Source organism: Nothoprocta perdicaria, unplaced genomic scaffold (assembly GCF_003342845.1).
Source record: "Nothoprocta perdicaria isolate Ctin4 unplaced genomic scaffold, notPer1 scaffold_72, whole genome shotgun sequence".
Lineage (NCBI taxonomy): Eukaryota > Metazoa > Chordata > Aves > Tinamiformes > Tinamidae > Nothoprocta > Nothoprocta perdicaria.
The window spans coordinates 714,179-734,960 of NW_020455999.1; the positions used below are offsets into that span (position 1 = coordinate 714,179).

General features: G+C 45.0%; 1 protein-coding gene across 2 annotated transcripts; it reads right to left on the minus strand.

Moving 5' to 3' along the window:
* Positions 1–3,968: 3,968 nt before the first annotated feature.
* SLC25A33 (solute carrier family 25 member 33) lies at positions 3,969–18,826 on the minus strand. Of its 2 annotated transcripts, none has more exons than XM_026050987.1 (7): positions 18,757–18,826; positions 12,196–12,375; positions 8,530–8,607; positions 7,544–7,644; positions 5,851–5,917; positions 5,166–5,449; positions 3,969–4,400 (listed from the first exon to the last, which is right to left on the minus strand). In XM_026050987.1, the coding sequence occupies exons 1-7, from the start codon at positions 18,804–18,806 to the stop codon at positions 4,198–4,200; spliced, it is 963 nt and encodes a 320-aa protein (XP_025906772.1). In that variant the 5' UTR covers positions 18,807–18,826; the 3' UTR covers positions 3,969–4,197. The 2 variants fall into 2 exon arrangements, with proteins under 2 accessions (XP_025906772.1, XP_025906773.1); XM_026050988.1 differs by lacking the exon at positions 18,757–18,826 and adding an exon at positions 16,344–16,359.
* Positions 18,827–20,782: the final 1,956 nt, after the last annotated feature.

A 20,782-nucleotide genomic window follows, 5' to 3' on the forward strand; every position in this document is an offset into this window, starting at 1 on the left:
CGCGGGGGGGCGCTGCTGGCGGCGGGGCCCGCGCCGCCCCGCACGCTCCTGGTCACGCTCTTGGCGGCGGGCCAGAGGCGCCAGGCCACCGCCGGCGGCCCGGGCGGGCGCGGGGGAGCCTGAGGGCTCCTGAGCTGCGTTAGGAACTAGGGGACACAGGGGAACCCCAAGGGCTCCTGAGCTGCGTTAGGAACTAGGGGACACAGGGGAACCCCAAGGGCTTCGGAGCCGCGTTAGGAACTGGGGGACACGGGGGAACCCAAGGGCTCCTGAGCTGCTTTACTAACCAAGGGGTATGGGGGGGAACCCAGGGGCTTCTGAGCCTCATTATGAACTGGGGGCACAGGGGAACCCAAGGGCTTCTGAGTCTTGTTATGAACTGGGGGGCACGGGGGGAACCCCAAGGGCTTCTGAACTGAGTTAGGAACTGGGGGACACAGGGGAACCCCAAGGGCTCCTGAGCGGAGTTAGGAACTGGGGGACACAGGGGAACCCCAAGGGCTTCTGAGCTGAGTTAGGAACTGGGGGACACAGGGGAACCCCAAGGGCTCCTGAGCTGAGTTAGGAACTGGGGGACACAGGGGAACCCCAAGGGCTTCTGAGCTGAGTTAGGAACTGGGGGACACAGGGGAACCCCAAGGGCTCCTGAGCTGAGTTAGGAACTGGGGGACACAGGGGAACCCCAAGGGCTTCTGAGCCTCGCTACAAACCGGGGGGCAGCGAGCCCGGAGCCCAGGCCTGCGCACCACGGAGCCTCCCGGGCACCCTGAGCCTCCCCAGATAACCGCAGGAGTGGAAGGTGCTTCCAAGGACAGCGCAGGGGCCAGAGCAGGAGCCTTCACCCTTTTGGGGTCCCTTTCTGTGCTGCTGGCAACGCTGCCTTCCTGGCAGCTCCCCGTGAGCCCGAGGGCTGCTGCTCTGCACTGTCCCTCATGACACATACATCCTAATGCACGGATGAAGAAGGCAGCTTTGCAGAAAACGTTAAGCCCCCCTCGGGAAGGTTCCCTGGGTGCCTTTTGGGGAGCACCCCCTGGGAAGGGCAGTGGTCCTGGCCCGGCCCCGCGCTGCCCCTCGCAGCAGGCGCCGCCGGCTCCACGCTCTGGCGTTGACACCCGGGCCCTGCTTCGGGGACCCCCCTGCAAAACACGGCCCTGAGCCTGCCTCCAGCTGCACAGCTCTCCTTCCTGGTTGGAAACGAACAGAAACCCTCAGTGCCACAGACAGAAACAGCTCAAAATTCAGGGAACCAAGGTGTCTCAACATAATGTTTTAAAAAGCTCAAAGGAAGCAGCCCCGGTTAGGCTGTAGCAGACAGTTCTTCATAGACGAGGATTGATACTTAAAGCTAGCTGTATTTTTAAGTTTGTCTGGGGTGTGGTTGTGGCGCTAACCCTCCTATCTCCAGCTCCATTGATGTGACTGTGGAAAAGTTTTTCACAGAATAACAGTGGTTATTTGCTCTTGATGAAAGGAATGGGGAGAGTTTCTTCCCATCTCTTTCCCCCTTTGTTTGGTTCATCTATGAATGGGCGCAGACTTGGTCCTTAATAAAGTAAATGGGAACTCTGTGATCACTTCAGATAAGACCAAGGTTTTCTCACCTGAGAATTCACATCTGGGGTCTTTGGAAGGTCCAGGAAACCCAAGCAAGTGACCAGTTCATCTGCTCCCCATGAAGCTGTTGTTCTGGGGCAGCTGTGTAAGTGGCATAGACAGTGAAAAATGCTTGACATTTTTCTTTCAAAACCAAAGAGAGGTTGGTTATTTTTAAATTCAGATATCCCTTTGGAAGAACTATTCCCAAATGTTCCCTCTGATAACAGGCTTACTGTCTGCTCAGTGACATCAGTGGGACAGCTCACAGAACACCAGCTGAATATGTTAGCTCTTGACAGGGTTAACGAGTTCAGACTTGGTGGGTTTTTTTAGGATTCTGATAAAGAAGAGAAAATTAAATTACTAATTCAAAAGTGCTCCCAATACAGCTTATCAAATCCCCATTCAATTAAGATTGTCAGGGCTGGTAGCAAAGCTCAAATAAGGTACAAAATACATCTGAATTCTTAATTCTCCACCAGATCCAAGTGGTGTACAAATCTGTCTGCTTTGACTCTTACCAAGTCCCAGTCTCTTAAAGAGTCATTCAGTTTCCTCCCTCATTCTCAAAAGGCATCAGAAATCCACACATTTGACTAAAGCCCCAGTGCTTAAGTACATAGGAAATACTAATTTAAGGCAGCAAATCTCAGAAAGAAAAGTTGCAAAGCAGCAGTGCAAGTGGCCTGGTTATCAAAAATAGTACCGTCATGTATGACAGTTTCTGACTTCTGAGAGGAGGCTTTAAAGCTTTTGCTGCTCATCATCTCTATTTAAAAAAAAAATCATGCTCATTTTTAGTTACTCAGCTGCTTCTTATTTTAGTTTATGGGTAAAGTGTTATGTTCTTTTTAGTGAGACATTGTAGAAATCAGTTATTTTTTGCACCTTTTTGCCTCATTATGGGGTATACACACACATACTCCCTGCTGCCTCTTTGCAGCGTGTTTCACCATCACACGGATGTCATATGAGACACCAAGTCCCAGTGGGGTAACCTTATGCCAGCTAGGTTCTAGTGGAGGTTTGAATCCATTTATCAACTCATTGCATTTCTACAACAAAATAAAAGCCTGAAAAATGGCCTCTTCAAAAAGAGCCCTGCTCACTTCTAGGCAGCTTCCTAATACTTTGCACAATCCGACTCCAAACATCACCTCTGCTGTGAACAAGTCTCGAGGGCAGAGATGTCCACAGACACTTGCTTAAGCTCAAGAACTCAACACCTGCTCAAGTCATAAGAGGCTTTTTGTTTGGTTCAGCAGCAGGAAAGGCTGAAGCTGGGCTCAAGTGTTGCAGCATTTGTCTCAGCTGTCAAAGCAAATGACACTAATGAATAGGAGAACATAACACGACCAATGCGAAGCACAAATCTAACCTTAAATTGTGAAGGTATTTTACTCCAGCACTATCAGGAACTAAACACAGACAACCCTTTCTCACAAGGAATTGCTGCAACAGGAGTTGTACTAAAGAAAGCAGCACATTGTAATTTCCTAAACGTTATCTCAGGTATGCAGTGCATCTTGTTTATAACTGCAAGGCAAGAACTTCACGCTACTGTTGAAGAATACCCCTTTGATACTGTGCCTAGGGAGGAGAAGGCAGACACAGTATCTGCGAGGAACAAATAGAGGAGCTGTTCTGTACTAGACCAGCAGATCCTTCTTTCCTTCAGTATTGGAAGTCCGTAGAGATTTAAGAGAACTAGTTACATAAAACATGGATTTTGGGGTGTTTGCCGTAACTCCAGTGGCACGTCCATGAGCTAACATTTCATTCCCACCAGAAGCACTGCTCCACAAAGGATAGCGAATCTAAAGTGATTATTCTCAAACGTCATACTATAAAGCAGAATCCAAAAATGGATTCACGCTCCTTAAAGCTGGGGTCCTATCAGATCTCTCAGCTAAGAGCAGTCAGTCTTATAAGAGATTAATTTACACACAATAACTCAAATATGTATCTAAGGCCATAGTTGTGCACAGTAAGTAAGTAAGTTTTACTGAAGAGGTTCCCACAACCCTATTTCAGTGATGTTACCAGTGCAGGCAGCTTTTCTAAGAGATTCTGGTGTGAACACTTCAACTAAAGAGTCCCACTTGAACACCCCAGGAAGGTCCTATAGCAATGAATATGATGCACCTTGAACAACGAAGTTATTTGGGCATTAGGCTATTATAGCGTTAAAAAGCAACAGGACACCAGTGGTAGGAAGCCTGAGTTTCACATTTCCAAACCAGTTCCTCTTCTGTTTTAATATAGTTTTAATGAACATCAGTCCACTTGACAGTACAAGGTACATTCCTTGACCACATATGGCTGTGCTTAAGGAAAGGGACAAACATAAATTAAATAGTGTAATTTAATTTAAGTAGCTGTTTAATTTTTATCATTAAGTTAAAAAAAGTTATAATTAACTATTAACGTTAATGAGTTGAGACCTTTCAGAAAGCATGAATCCAAAAGGAAAATATCCAGCAGGTAATCAGAGACTCATAGGTTTTCACCCACCCTGCCACCTGCATCAGTCTCTTAAAGGACTATTTGTTCAATGAAAAAATTGGTCTACAGTCCATCAGAGTAGTCTTGGCTCTGCTACTTTGCATGGTCTTCTAACAAATACACGATTAACTCGTAGGTGGACAACACAATGGCTGTGTTTGGGATCTGCCGGATGAGTTGGGCAAACAGTCCTCTGTAGAAAGCAAGGTAGCCCTCCTCACGTGCCACCAGCCGGGCCGTCTGCATGAAGGCCTTGTATTTAGTGCCTTCTTCCCGCAGCCGTGTCCGTATGACCTCTGCAGAAGAGAGAGAGAGAGAGCCCAGAGTTAATGTGACTTCTATCTTCCCATTGAGAAGCGTGAGGAGACCAGGAAAAGGTTCACAGTGCCCAGGGTCATGGGAACCTTGCCCTGCAGGTGTCTGCCAGGCAGTACTTTCAGCCTGGCAGTCCTGAACACAGCACCCTTTGGGTGAGACACAGTTAAAGAGGAGTCCTCTTTCATGGGGAATTAATGGATTACTTGCTCATTCGAGCAGCTATAGAACTAAATTTGCTCGTATAGCTAACGCCTCGTTCTATATAACCATGACGGCATTCACACCTATCCAACACAATAATCTCACAAGATGTAAGCTACAGGTGTTTTCCACGGCCCTTTTCCGGTCATCAAAACACAAACTTTCATCTTCTGCAAGAATCGCTTTCACAAACTATACAGCATTACTGTTCACCCCTTCTATAAATTGAAATATATGGAGTCCCAGGTATAATGCGGACACAAGAAGAGAAGTCAGTAATGAGAATTGAAGCCAAAGGCATCCAATTTCTTTTTTTTTGAGCTCTTTTTAAATCAGGAAGTCCCAATCATCAATAATACGGCTAATCAAGAATAATGGGATCAGTCCTGAAAATACTAACGTATACACATACACCACTGTTATATGTATTTGGGCATTGAAATGAAGAAAAATGACAGCCCTACAGACCATCATTCAGCTCCAACTAGAGGGAACAGCTGAGAGCTGTTCTGCTGCACTCATGAATGGAAAAGTTAACATACCGTGTGGATAGGCAATGCAGGAAGCACAGCCCTTGGAAACAGCAGCAGCAAACATCAGTCCAAAGAAGTTTGTGGAGTTCCTTTCGGTCCCATTAGCAGGAGAAGGGGGCAGCTGCACTTCCTTCAAGTGCTTTTTTAAGCTTTCATAAATAGCAAAGCAGATAATGGTCTCCGAAATCCCAGCATAGGAGGCAGTCAGGCCTCTATAGAAGCCACGGATACCTTCTGTCTGGTAAACGTATCTAGCACACTGTAAAGCGTTCATGGGTTTTGAACCCCTGACTCTAGAAAACAAGCACAAAAACAAAACAGAGCACATGATGAATACAATTTAGAATTAGTTGGGAAGATTTTATTCCCGGCCTGAGGTTGGGAAGATTTTATGAGCAGGGATCTGAGGAAAAATAAGTTCATGCTATGACCCAATTGGCCTAACATCTATGGTGAAAACAGAAACTTGGTTCAACTCAGCAGCCTATACTTTCTTCTCAGTAGTAACTCTGAGAAGTACAACATGCAGAACCTTAACTTTTAGCCTAGACAGGCAAAAGGATGGAGGCTTGAAAGACACACTGAGTGTCAGGGAAACAAAAGCAAAATCTACCAAGGTCTGAGCAAAAAAGGTCCAAGTTGGACTCTCCAGAGCCTCCCTTAACCATCCAGTCTCTGTCAATCTATCACTTACTTTCGTTCTAGCTGCATTCTGGTTTTCACCATCCATATGGGATTCATCAGGGAATTTGTGATAAAGGCTAAAAGAGAGAAAAGAAGAAAAACACATAGCTTAAACAAGGCTGATGAACTGTAGTAGAAAATATCAATCTTAGTAAATATAAAAAATATGAACCATATAATAAAAATGAACCAATATGAACCTCCACTGCACAGCTCTATTTAGCTGCTCTCTCCTGAGGTTTCACAAGACATGCAGGTTTATGACTTACAACCCTTTCCTGTCGGGGAATGATGTTACATGAATCTGCAGAAGGCACTGACCACTCCCTTTGTGATTTCTTATAGGACGCTTCACTTTTGCGCCTGGTATCAATAAGAATTTTATGTACCTGGAGCCTGCTGTAGACCAGGTATCTTAATGACTAGCTGGGTATTACAGTAAAGTAAGAGATGAAAAGAAATCCACAGAGAAAATGGATAGTTTTCCCCCCGACACACTCCACCCCAGGGCTCTAGGTGGTGCCATTGAGCCAGCTCATGAACAAAACCTACCCATATACCCGTATCTAAAGAGGACAGCTTGGAGAGATTGTTTTTAATGATCTCTCTGGTAACTGAAGCTTGAACTAGTAGAGATCTCATCCAGTAATCTTCCCTACAACAAACACTGTTTTACCCAGAGTAGCAGAAAAAATACACAGTAAACCTGAACAATTTGGTTAAAACAGTATCAAAGTTTTGCTGAGATATTTTATCAGTTAGTGAAATGTTACTGCAACATTTCCGTGGGAAAAAAGCTGAAGTGTTGAACAATAATCTATATGTATACACACACATATATATGTATGGTAGGTATATCAGACTTCTCTGCAAAGTCTGTATGTCTTCTCTTTGCCCCTCAAATACTTCTGAAGGGCTTTTTGAAGACACAATCAAGGCTAATCTAAATTATGACTATTATTATGACTAAATTATGTCACAAACATATGCAAAACCTTTTATCATAACCCCTCCTTTGGACTGTACTGGTACTTGGTTGTTTTGATATTACAAAAAAAGCAGATTTACTTTTTTTAGTAATGACATGAAGCACCAACTTAGTTCTTCAGAAGAATTTTCCTTACCAGTCCCTGGACAAGCTTGCCAAGCATTCCTGTTTTGTTTGAGGACTGTTTCCAGCCTAGATTTTTAAATAGTCTCTGATTTTTTTTGGCTCATTAAGAATGTCTTTTACATATTGTTATTTTATGAACTTAGTCACGTCCCCTGACCTCACCCTTTTATAGGGATCATTACTAGACATGTTTCTTGAAAAGAAACCCATTTCTTTTTTCTACGCATTGCAATAGATTCTAGTAACTTCTGGCATATATTCTAAAATATTCCAGAATTGTGGCACGTTTCCAGAATGGGCCATGCAGTGGCCTCTGAACTCATTCATATACCAAAATTATCCAGAATTCTCACAGTAAAGACTGGCCTATTAGCCTAGGTCCTTTACAGGCTGACTAAAATCCCAGTGCCTGCCTTTTTTACTGATTTTCCAACTTCTGAGAGCAAGAGAACAAGCCTTGTGGCAACAACAGTTTTGAATACACAGAATGAAGGGATATCTCAGAGGCACAGACACCGATATGTGCACAGGCTGCTCGTGGGTGGCTGAGGAACAGAACCCATTTGCAAGATGAATGAGCAACACCTACCTGCAGAACCTGCAGAGCAAATGTGCACCATGTTGCTGTTGGGCACGAAGACGCCGTTAAATCGCTCTTTGGCTTTGGAGTAGCACGCAAAATAGACTGCCCTGCGCAAGAAAAGGAGGGAGGGGGGAAAGCAATCTAATACAGGGGACATCAAATTAGATACGTTGCCATCTTTCCCTCTCACAGCTTCCCCCTAGCAGCCTCCCTCCCTCCCAATAAAGAGCATTCACCAAAGTGCCTCCCCATGACTGCTTCAATCTACAAGGTCTCTTTTGCTGCACTATAGTGCCACTATCTCCCCCGGCATCTGGTCACTATTGAAGTGTTTGCCAAACACTGTGTATTCACAGGTAACTGGTAGGTCCTATTAGAGGAATGCAAACATTAGCCTACATTTTTTTCCTGCACCTACATTCTTCTGTTTTCCCAAGCATAAGTCCAATTCCGTGCATCACTGCAAAAGCCACTGAAATGTCTTTCAAAATACGTTATGTCTTTTAATACCAGGCTAAAACTTCTCTATTTTTGGAGGACGGCACCATACGGCATAAGCAAAGAGGGAGTACCACTGACAACAGAAAGCAAAGATCAAAAGAAGCTGCTAAAATAAATGCATAAAATGTAGACAACCCAACAGAATATGGCAGATACAAGTTTAATTGGTAGGGAAACAGGCACCGACTTTCACACTATTCGATCAGGTATTCAGGGTTGAAGAAAGGAATATTGATAATAGTTGCTGAATATATTAGCAATTCAAAAATGCTACTGAAAAAATGTTAAGGATGCATAAGGTGGATTTATAATCACATATATATATATAATATATATATATATAAAATATATATACACACACACACAGAGTGTGAAACTGCTTCACAAGCCAGGATAATTCTGTCCTGTTTATACAGTGCATTTATTTACACTGCATTTGTGATGCGTTGGTGCCTTTAAATATGTCCTCTAGCAATAGTTTAACCATTTACCTTGATGGTGCAACTCCAACCAAGTTTGGACCCAGCCCCCGGAAGAGCGACCTTGGTCCTTCTTTTTCTAGAATTGACCTTAAAACAAAAACAAACATGGGGGAAAAAAAAGTATTTAGGTTAATAGTTCTGTTTCTTGTTCCTGCACATAGAAAAAAAAGCTATGCTAAAGCAGTATTACTTGTGAACCTGTTAACTCTCAAACCATATAACTGCAAGTTAGTAAAATAAGAAACTACTGAAAAAAAGCCCTATGCAGTAAAATTCAGTGCACTACAGGCAAATCTGTGTGTGCCAAATGACATAGGGCTATAGTTCTCATTCTTTGAAAGCTGTCAGAAACCAAAAAGAGTTAAAGAGGGATGCAAGACTTTGTTAACCAAAAAAGTGTAAAAGTATTTAAAAGTATTTTTGGCATTCATCTAAGGTTCAGAAAAGTTTTTTTTTTTTTTTTTTTTTTTCTGTACAGTGTGGCCAAAAAAAAAAAAAAGCGCCATATCCCCTTCACCATTATATTGTCATTTTTCTGCTCCCCAACACCCAAAGTGAAGGCTGCAGGTCACAGCTGCACTACAGTCTATGTTTCACCAAGCAGTTTAGGGACAATTGTTTGGGTTTTGAGGACATACAAGAGTTTGCAAACATCCTTCCCAAAGCAACCCCAAACGCAGCTGTGTCGTCAGCAGACTTCATGATCTGGTCTAAAGAAGAGAAAAGTCAAATGGGGTTTTCCTGCAGTTTTGCAATGGCTACAATTCAGTTTCTGCTCAAGTGCCTCACTAAATCAGACTTACCTTGTGCACCTTTGCACTGCTAACAGGAGAAGTAGCTATAACGATTAAATCAACAGCTAAACACCAATGAAGAGCCAAATATTCATCTACAAGTGACTGGCGGGTACAGCCCAGTAATCACCAGGGTTTCTGTGCACACAAGAGGCCTGTAGCCCTCTCACCTGAAATAAGAGGCATCATGTGAAAACCACGCAAGGAAACCCAGATAACAGTAGGATCCAGGGATAGTTCACGTGCACCTGTTTGAATTATCTCTTTTTCAGTGTTTGCTTTCTAGGTCATTAGCACTGTCAGGAATGTTCCCCGGAGAGTCCAAAAACGAGCTCGGCACTGAGACGAGGATACAAGGGCTGCTGGAACACTTCTCCACAGCAGAGCTGAACTTGGTGTGAGCTCCGAGGCTGAGCGTCTCCAGGGAGACAGAGCCACCAACTCCTTGTTCTTTGTCACTTAACAGTCACGACTGCAGTTTCCAGCTGGGGTGACTCATCAGAATCTTAAACGGATTAGACAAAAACAGCCTGTCCTTCTGGGGCGCCTTCTCCTCGGCTGCAGGCTTAACTTGCTCTCCTGAGTACCTGCTTTATTTACTGTAGCAAAGGGGCTTTTACATTCAACACCCTTTAACTCTTACGGAACAGTTTTATATGCAGGGTTCTAAGGGCTGCTTCGTTAGTCGTGCCTTCTTCCTAAAACAGAGCATAAGTCACATCCGTTGCTTGATGCAAGGGATGCAGGGATCCGTGCAGTACAAAATGCTAAACCGCAAGACACTTACTCCTCTTTTTTAATGCCTTTTATCAGAAAGACTATAATCAATACAATTATTTGTACTTCAAGGTCACTGCCCACAATGGAATGACAAGCAGTATGATTATTTTGCTCTCTCTTCCTAACGCTCTGAAGATTGTAGGTAGAGAGCTTAGTGATACATGCAGCTGAGCAATTCCCGAGGTAAAATGAAATCAAGATCACAGTCATCAAGCTTAATAACCTCAATTAATGTATTAAAAGTCTGACCCAGCCTTAACTCATTTGCTCTCTGCCAGGAGGACAGCCACAGAGATTGAGATGGGGAGAGAGCCTCATACCTCGGAGTTACCACGTTCTTGTAGTTATTAAGAGCCTTATACCTTGAAGTTTATCATGTTCCTGTACTTAAAACTGCTTCAAGTTCAATGCTGCACAGTGAAAAGGTGGAAAGGAAAAGGAGAATATTAAAGCAACTGACACTACCCTTGCACTTTGAATCATGGATTGTTCCAGACTCATGTCTGAATAGACAAAGGAGCGTTTGGCAAAGGAAAGAAATGTTATTTGAGAGAGACTCCAGTCCCAGGGTGACTCTAGCCGTCCAGTTCTTCAGAGAATTTGAGTTAGCACTGTGCTGTTATATAACTGTGCAGCTTCACCCGGCAATCTGCCAAACGTGTTGGTCTTACATAAATCCCTCAACCTGTTTTGTTAGGCAGTATTATCTTTGGCATTTCTACTACCTGATCTAAGCAGGAGCTCTCTGCATCACCCTAGGGTGCACAATGATCTAAATCAACTCCTCATTCCGCTTGCTTGCCTTCTGAATCATAAGTTTATGCAGCTTTGGTTAAAAAAAAAAAGATTTGGCCTTCACAGTTGCTGGTGGCTCCACAGCAGTTCTAAGCTAGGTGACTTAGCACTTCACTTGCCATCAGTACACATAAGAACAGGGAACAGCAACTACTGCAGTCTAAACTACAGAAAAGACCTAAAATTCATGAGTAACACAGACACAGATAATAGGATTGATGCATAATAAAGGGCTAAAGCAACATACTAACAGCAAACAGAAGACAGCTTATGAAATCAGATGTGTCTAAAGAACAGACGAGAGCCCACAAGATCCCAATTAGGTATTTTATTTTTATTTGAGAGACTAGTTTTGCAGTATCCTTCCTGAACTGCCAAAAGTTTCAGTTATAGATCACCCACACAAGGGCGCAGACAAGCTATGCTGGGATCATTTAGGTTGAAAGGGAACTTTGAAGGTTACTTGTTCCCAACTCCTGCTCCAAGCAGGGACAGCTTCAAAGACAGATCAGAGGGGGCTGACATGTATCCCCAAGTGCAGAAAAGCAGAATCTTCCTTACAGTGCTTGCCTTTAAGGTGAAAGAGGGCTACAGGGTTTCACTTTTATATGAAACCCCCCCAAAATGAGCGTGTCAAGAGAGGAATGGGCATAATTAAAGCTTCTCTTCATCTACCAGGTAAACAGCATCAGCAGAAACAAGCACCTCTAACTACTTAAAGCAATCTGGGAATGGCCACTGGAAAGCAAGATAAGGGTTCATTCAGTCCCTTCAGTCACTGTGGAAAGAATCAGCCCTGGCGAATAAGCCTGTTCCACTACTCAAAGACGACAGTAAATTAAACAGATTTCCATTAAAGACAAAGATAATAATTTCTGTGTTAATATTCTGGAGGAAAGGCATTTTTATCTATGATAGTTCCAGCAAGCTGAGAGGCATATAAATACACAGAACATACTGCAAACTCTTGATCTCTGTCATGTAATAACTACCAGAAAGATTAAATCTGAAGAGCTTATTTAAAAATAAACACTTCCAGACACTCAAGCAAAGCATTTCTCTTTGGAAAGCCTTTGAGTGCCAAAGGCAAGTTTCTGGGGAAGTTTGGAGAAAGAGCCAGGCACCCTAAATATCTATTTTTTAAAGAATAATTTATCATTCCAATGCTGAATGGCTAAGCCCAACTGACAGGCGTCTTCCCTGTGCAAGTCTGGAACAAACTTTGCATTCCATGTTTGGACAAAGGAATCCAACTTTAGCTCCCTGGTGTCCAGTAACGCTCAATGGCAGGAGGAGCGACACTCACTTGAGAACTCGGAAGAGTCCCGGCGATACAGACGTAGGTCTGACCATTCCTTCCCCACTGATGGTCCCCAGCTGGACTTGAGGGTAGTAGACAGCCCGCAAGGCTAGCTTGGAAGACTGAAGCCTCGTCTTGATTACTTCCAAAGGGCAAGTGAAGATGGCACCGACTGTTCCTCCGCAGCTGTAAAAGACAACGTAAATAGAAGACAGTTTGAGTGAACGGTGGTTGCACAGACTTGTCATGTCACAGCATCACAAAGGATAAATGAAATTTGACTGTTCTGCATTATTGAAAAATAGTAGGATGAGGGGGATAGTTGTGGCATCAGCAAGGGAACTTGTTCCCAGGCTTTAGGGGAAGGAGGGAGAGCTCAAGAAATTAGGAGCACGTGTATGGAGTGGAGGGGGAAAAGGAAGAAGACAAAACAGCAGCCCCAACAACAACAACATGACAGATCATCTGGTGGCCCCATGTTCTCTCAGGACTTGGAATTCTGCCTGTAAAAGCAGAGGCACCCACGTTCCACAGCTTGTTGGCCTAATACAGACATATCCTTAGATGGATTTTTCCTATGAGAAGCAGGAAACTGGAGAAAAAGAACAAACCATTGGGGATTAGGGTTCAGTAGACTGAAAACACAGCGTATCAGAAATCTTCACCATTTTAGTTCTTGAGTTTAAAAGGACTATTTATAGATATAGTAAAAGCCAAAGCTGTTCTTCTAGATTAGACAGGTCACATTAAAATTGTGAAAAACCAAAATATTTTTGGTTGGGGGGCGCATTTTTCACCTTTCCTATTCTTGTGCTTTCTCCGTATCTTTAACTCATGCTTCTCCCCAAAACCACATGGCACAGAAAGAAGAAACACAGCTTCCAGACCCTAATTATTGCCATGAACAACCAGCTAGAGTGTTGCCTCGCAGAAAGCCTGCTGTGCCAGAGAAGATGCATGGGTTCCAATTGCCATGGCACTTAACTAAAGATTTCAGTTTTTATAAGGGCGTTTTCTACAACTGAACCGAACAGAAAGAAATTGTTCTCTTTGTTTACACAAGTGTTTAAGTATGTTATTCCTGAAGAAGCTGTGCTTGTGATTTTCCTTAGAAAACACAGGGAGTCAAAAAATCTCTTTGATGTTAATGTGAAATTGTAATTTAAGCATTTTCTCCTTCCTCCCCCCATGGAAAATCTCTCCTATCCTTCAGTTTCTGTGGAAGAGGAGGGAGAGGAAAAATATAAATAAATAAAAGCATTGCTTGCTAGAACCACAAAATATTTGCAGCCTGTAGGATTCTGTTCAATGCACCATCCCAAACACGCTGTTTCCCTGTTTTTCAGATCCAAACGTCTGCAGAATTTAGAAGAAACTCCATGTTTCACCAAACCTGGCAAGAGAATTTAAAAGCATCCTTCAAATGAGTTTCCTCAAGCTCGAAGCTCCTTGCTCTTCAATGCTGGAAGAAGAAAAGGCTTCACGTGCACTAGCAGCAATCCCTACATTTAACCTGGCAGCTGGAAAAAGCTTTGTGTTCAGGCTGTTTAACCTGTTTAAGCTTTGGCTGCTGAAGAGTCATTAAGTTGTTTATAGAACCAGCTACACAGCAGCTGAAGTTGTCACTTGGGTCAACAATGAGACCGTTCACAGAGACCTTATCAGTCTGTGATCATTTTGGCTCAGAACCAAGTCTTCTTTTCTGTCAACCAACTCTGGTTGCTCCGGTGCATCTTCCTCCGTTTTGTTAGATGCATCTCATGTTGCTCACGTGCCTCGGAGATCAGATCCTGGGGGAACATAAGGGTCAGCAACAGCTTCTCCAGCAAAACTTCTGCTGTTCCCACAGTTCAAAGTTGAAAAAAAAACAAGTGTTTAAGGACACCTCTTGTAGATCCTCACCTGTCACCCTGCCCACTACTCATTACTTGCACACAATACTGACTTAAGTCTGTATAATTAAGACCTGAATCATGAACATATCCAAGTAAAAGTCGTAAATTTACAAGAGTCTACAAAGAGCATTGGATTTCCTTAGCTCCCTATTCATTTACCTACTAGCCTGGACACCCCTTTGTACTCTGTTTTCCATCCTCATTTACTTTGTATTTGTGAAAATTAAACTAGCAGTTCTCAGTAACATTTCACAAATTTGGAACAGAAATTCCATGACTATTCATGAACTACAAGCTGCTTGGTCGAGACTAGCATCTCGACATACAATTTTCTAGCCACTCTGGCAAATCCCCTTCTGCATCATCTCTCCATTTGCCTTCCTAACCAGCTCCTTTCCTTCCACCCTTCTGTGCTGATAATCCAGTTAATGTATGCCTTGACGATGCCCGTACTTCTGGGAAAGCACACGTAATCCTCTGATATTCAACACAAAGAGCTAGGACCACATCGGTTTGAGTAGCTCGGAGTTAATGCCGTCAGCGTGGCACTGGAGGCAAACAGCATAATCCAACAAAGCCATTCTGAGAATGTCAACAGGGTGTGTAAGTTATGTCCCCAGGATAAACCCTCAGGATCTAGTTCATGCAAGGACTTGGCTGTATTGAACGTCTTGTTCAGATGAGCTGGTTTTCTTTCAGATGAGATTTCCATGCATTGGGACTTGCTGTTGCTTTATTCCCTGAGTGGCTTAGAATAGCACGGTGAGCATAAAAGAAACACTTTATATTCCCAGAGCGTTCCAAACGCCTGCATCTGGGAAGAAAGGAAAAAGCAGCAGCAACCTTCCTCAGCTACACAAACAGCCCCACACCATGACAGATTCAACCTGTGAGCATGTAGCCAGACATAACTGATTTGGGAATATCTTATCCTGCAATCAAGATAAAATCTCTAGGTGTTTGTACTGACTAGGGCTATATTTTTTTAAATACTAGCTGCAGAATTACAGAATTCCAGAGGTGATAAGCAGTGTTTATTGTGCTAGCCTCTTGCAAAGAGAAATCCCCAGACAATGTTTAATCTGTAAAGGGAGTGAAACCTCCTTAGAAACAAAACAGGTATCTTCTACAGGTCACACAGCAAGCACAAAAAAAGCGCCCAGAAATTCCTTGTATGCATCCAAAATGCACCCATCTCTTCTGTAGACCACATCCAACAATTTATCAGCTTTGGCCTGTCACACACAGCCAGGAAAAAACAGATTTTATCCTTCAGGCTACAAATATCTCCTCTGGTTACAAGCTGGGTCAGTCATATTTTGCTGTTAGAGAGTAAAATACAATTCTCTACTTTTTAATCTCCAAGCACAGCAATCAAGGAAACTCTTGACCTGAAGATATGAAACATTCAACAGTGCACTCCAAAAAAAAAAAGCAGAAAAAAATATATTTGCTTACATAAAAAACAAACATTTTGTTTAAAAGTCATGCCAGCTCTTACTTGTTCTCTATCTTTACAAAGTCCACCTCCGACAAGGCAATGACTTGCTCTCAACACCCACTAGCACAACTGATACAGATGATTCCACAAACCTTAACTCAGAAGAGTGATTTCACCTGTGCTGGGTTTAATCACTGAGCAATATTCTTAATATAGATAACCACATGTCATGCTGAATAAACCAAGTGCTGCAAAGATCATGCAAACCTTAGATGCTCCTTCACTACGGTACTTTTGACTTTATGGAGATTACAAGTTAAAAATGACTAACTGCTCATTTGGAGGAATAATCACAATTTATAACTTAACCTGCAACATTCTGCTGGGTGGGCATTTGAAGTCCTTTTCCTTCCCGAAGGACAGGAGCTACTCTCAATACCTAACAGCTATTTTTTGAATGGCAGGAGTCAAGCGAAACACTCCAGGGGATTCTTTCCTGTCGTTCTCCTAAGGGCTCATGCTAGTGCAGATCTGCCCACACGGGGTAGATGCTGGATGATGCTGGTAAATAATGGCACATGCTTTAGCACCGCGTGCTTCACAGAAGCACTAAGGCAAGATATGCCGTTGATATTTTGGTGTTGCATCATTAAGAGTTTAAAAAAAAACAAGCTGCTGCATTCTCAGAAAGCACAGGACATCTTGTATCAAAACAAGTCAGGCTCGTCTTAACGTCTCACTTTTAAGCTAGTAAGTATTCGATATATTTCCAATGATTAACTTTATCATCAGGAGTATATATCCTTATAAACACTTACTGTGTTCCTCAGTGTAAATCATATCCAGCTGATGAACTGTTAGGAAATACATAACGTGCACGAGAGCCTGAACAAGATAGAGGGCTACTGCATCAGCTGCTCTAGTGGAAATCATGAGCACAGTTTTATTTATATGAGCAGTCTCTTGCCCCTAGTTTGAACCAAGTACTTGGAGTAAACACCACGTTACCTACACAACATAAAGGTAACAGTTTGTTCTTGGCTTTAGCTCTGCAGATACTGTGCCAGTTTTGCGAAGGGCACTAGAGCCTCCGCATACCAGTTCTTAGGAAACTAATACCTTGTTACCCCTAGTAGACAGTGCAACTGCAGCTGGAAAGACAAGAAAGTCCCATCTCCTGAAGGGAGATGGGCAGAGATTGACTTTGACAGGGTCAAACCTTTTTCCCAACCAAAAATTACCAAGAACTGCACTGACTTCAGCAAAGATGTAGGAAGACAGGACTGTAAACACACTTAAATTTATTGTGAGACTTAAGCAACGTGTTTGTTGCGTTCAAAATCTTCCCTGCCCTCAGAGTCATCTTCCCATCAGCATCCCAGGACCTTTCACTTGGCTGTTATTATTGAGAGTCTTAAAAGGAAGGAATAGAAACAAGGGGAAACCAGAGAGTCTGTCTTCCTATAAATAACCGAGTTAATAAGAAGCTGCCTCCTTCAGCAACTGGGCAATGCTTTCTAATTGGTTTAATTTATCACTCCCAGCCTCTGCGTGCCCTCTGGATGCGAAGATAATGTGCGGCAGACCTGCCTTTTTTGTGCATGCAGAAGGATTTTGTGCTTCACCTTCTTAAGCTCTAACAAAATGCTTTTCCTACACGCCACCCCCACCTTCTAAGAAGCTATCACAACACCAGTAATATATCACTAACAAAACCATTTAAAAAACAAAACAAGCAGAAAAAACCACAACCTTTACAATGGAGAGAGTATCTAAACATCTGGGTCTAACGCAGAGGTACCATTTAGCTAAAACTTCATGTTAGACAGCTAAGCTGCTCTACAGTAAAGAATCTTGGCCAATTTCTTAAGGATGACAGATGCCTAAGTCCAGCTCTGGGGCCTCATTAGCACAGGCTAAGCTCAAAGGACACCGGTTCCACTGCTTAAACCGACCTTTCTGTGGCAGATGCAGGGTGGTGTCGTTCACAGAAGCCACAACAGCCTGGTGGGCAAGTCTATCCCCACTCCGCACGAAGACAGGGTATGTTCCCATTGACCAGTTTGACTAAATCTTTCAACAATTAAGTCTTCAACAACAACGACGTCAAAAGCCGAGCACAGACACCTAGCAGCTCACCCGTGCAATGAGGCATCAAAGGACAAAATTTGCTGTCTCATTTTCCTTTTTGTAACATCACTGCGATACAAACGCTGCTTTTCTATGTCTTTTTGACAGTAAGACATTCAGAATGAAAGTCAGTGCCACAATGAAGGCTTAAAGCCAATGTACCCTGACAGACCACATCTCTTCCCCACATTGTATTTTCATAGTTGCTTTAGATATCTATGAGTCTTATTCTAAGAGAAAGTGGCCAGGATGATATTGGTCTTCCCTTTTTTCCTTTCCATGCACAACACAAAGCTCAAAACTGATTTCCCAGGCTGGCTGCAGAAGATCCTCATTCATTAAAGTCCTGAGGGAATGCACAAGAGGTTAGATGGAAATGCTGATGGGTGAGATGAGTTACGTGAGGACACCCGTTGCTCTAGCTAAAGAGTGTCATTATCCTAACAATTCTCCTACGTCCATCCAGGTCCGAGTTCCATGCAGACTGAAGACACTGCTCTAACATAAATGAACAAAAAGACAAATTACACAGCAAAACACATGCTGTTCAGGCCAGCAGAAGGGCAAGGTCTCTGGAAAACGTTGCCTTGCTGGTTTTAATATTTATATTAAACGGACTCACAGTTCCAAAGAGATGTTGAAGGAGGCTGAATTCCTCTCTTCAGCAACGGAAGAAACACTGACCCGCTATTTAGCAGGTGAAATGCCTCCTTGGATTTTACAGAAGTATGGTGCCAACATCCTCCTTTCCTTGCAAAATTAGGGTATGGATCAGCAAAATGCACCAGAGCTACAGGCTAGGCGGGTCTTTCCAGAGCGCTCAGGTGGCGCTGGGTCGGGCGGGAGTCCCGTGCGAGCAGGATCCAGGATCCGGGATCCGGGATCCGGGTTCTTCGGGACAGCGAGCGCCCCGTGACCCCCAGCGGCTCCGCGCGGCAGGGCGGGGGCGGCCGGGCCCTCCGCAGGCCCCGGGGCCGCCCGCGCTGCGGTGCCGGCTGCCGCAGCTCCTCAGGAGCCGCCCGGGCCGGCGCAAACCGGAGCGGTCCGGATGGGACCGGCGCGAACCGGCCCGCCGGGACCCACCGACCGCCGGGGACTCACCCTCCGGCGAAGAGGTGCAGCAGCGTGTTCTCCTGCGGGGAGCCCGCCATGCCGCCCGCTCCGCTCCGGCTCCCGGTTCGGTTCCCGGCTCCCGGTTCCCGGTTCCGCTCCCGCCGCCGGCAGCCCCAGCAGGAGGCCGGGCCGCGGCGCGCACGTGACGCCGGCAGGACGTGCGTCACAAGGACGCGCCGACGTCACGCGCGGCGCTGCGGGCTGGCGGCGCGCGCGGCCCTGCGCATGCGCGCACCGGGGTGTGGGAAATCGTGGCTTTTAAACCCAAAAAGCAAAACGCTGGGAACACATTAAAGTCTGCACTAAAGGGATGAGCCAGTTGTGTCAGCGCCGCGTGGCCGGGCCGCCCCAGAGCCCCCTTAGGCCTTGGTGTCACGTTCCCGGTGCTGCGGCCGTTATTTGTGGGGTGGAAACGCCCGTTTTCACACGGCGTGCGGCAAATGTCGTCCGGAGCAACGGGGCCGCTCCAGCTCCCCGCTACCTCTACAGCGTGGGGTCCCGGGGATCCCAAAACGCCCACCCAGGCTCTGGTTTGCCCAGGCCTGGGGAAGCTGGGCCCGCCCAGCCGGAGCTAGGCCTAGTAAGGGGGCTTTGCTAATGCACAGCCCCAACGGATAATGCAGGTGAATCCCAGAATGGAAAGATCCAGGGAAGAGGTGACTCAGGGAGCTGCTCAGCTCTGCAGGGGGTTATTCGGAAGGACACAACTGCTCTGTTAACATCTCCCTTGTGTTTGCTGGGGGCCGCCTACTTTATAGTGCCTCTTATCAGTCAATAAAACCATTGACCTTCCCACAATGACCAAAAGAAAAGAAAACCCTCTCTGGCTCCTGGTAACATGTTGATGCAATCAGAGGCTGGCAGTGAAGACCCCTCTGTGATGATTTCCTGCTAAATGCTTTGCTATTTATGCTCTTTCAGGGTCTAATAGGCTGCAGTGGAGCTGGCTGCTGTAAAGGAGGTGGGGAGCATTGTTCAGGAAGTCCCAAGGGGCCTCAAGGACTGTTGTCAATGAGGAATGAGTTGCTCATGCTGAGTGCCCATCAAAGACAGGAGAGATAGGGACAGGTCAGCCATCTGCATGACAATTGCAGGTAGATGTTCTCTCTGAATTCAGGTTTCTTTACAAAGAGGAAGGTTCTAAATTTGTACTGTTTTCCTCATATTTAGTAGTCGTGTATCTCTGGCAAGTGTCCCTTGGAAGACAAAACACGCAACGGAGCAAAAGGCGCCTTGGACATCTCAGGGTGTGGGTATATGCACAAACACCACAGCTCATGGAGAGCCATGCAATGGCAGGAGGTTGTTTATAACATACCAGGAGACTTAGGAAAGCAGCTCCTCGATCAAATGGGGTTGTTTAGCCTGGGAATGTGCCAGGTCTTCTTGCACAGCATGGAAGGAGGAGGCTGGACCTGAGTGAGAAATAAAAACCTGCCCAAAGTGGGTGGCAAAGGGGAGAAGGGGAAATCAGGCTGCTTGGAAAATAGTGAATGGGGTGGCTGTGGCATGGGGGGGAGGAAGGAGGAGAGTATCCAAGTAGGAAGGGTTCAGGGACACAGAGACATGGGGGAGCTGATCCTGGCAGTTGTGCAAGGGTGGGAAGTTGCTACAGCAAGAGAAGAAGCTGCAACTTTCTGGTACAAAGGAAGAAAGAAAAAACAGATTTTCAATCCTCTTGATCATGCAGCTCTTGCAGGCTGTGCATGTGGGCCGTTCCCTCACTATGTCTATCCTGCTGCTGTCTCCTTGCTCTTTCCCAGGGGCTGTGCTGCGCACGTGAAGGAATCTCTTCCAGCTGTCACTTGGTAACGGGACACAGGGCAGGAGGCCAGAGGAGCGGGAGCAGCCGACAGGCAGGAGGGAAGAGCAGGGCCGTGTTGGGCAGCAGCCCCGCAGAGGGGTGTGCGAGAGGCGGGGGCTCAAGGCAGCCACTCACCCAACGGCTTCCCAGAAAAGCCTCCGGATGGAGCCGGGCTGGATCTGTGGTCTGAGAGCTGGGGAGCAGATGTCC

Bases quoted from the DNA above. Each gene is read 5' to 3' on its own strand.
- SLC25A33 (XM_026050987.1), bottom strand. From the start codon at position 18,806: ATGGCGGGCTCCCCGCAGGAGAACACGCTGCTGCACCTCTTCGCCGGA. The intron at 12,376-18,756 runs GTGAGTCCCCGG...TGTCTTTTACAG, and splicing joins CTGCACCTCTTCGCCGGAGG to CTGCGGAGGAACAGTCGGTG. The intron at 8,608-12,195 runs GTGAGTGTCGCT...TTTTGTTTTAAG, and splicing joins GGACTCTTCCGAGTTCTCAA to GTCAATTCTAGAAAAAGAAG.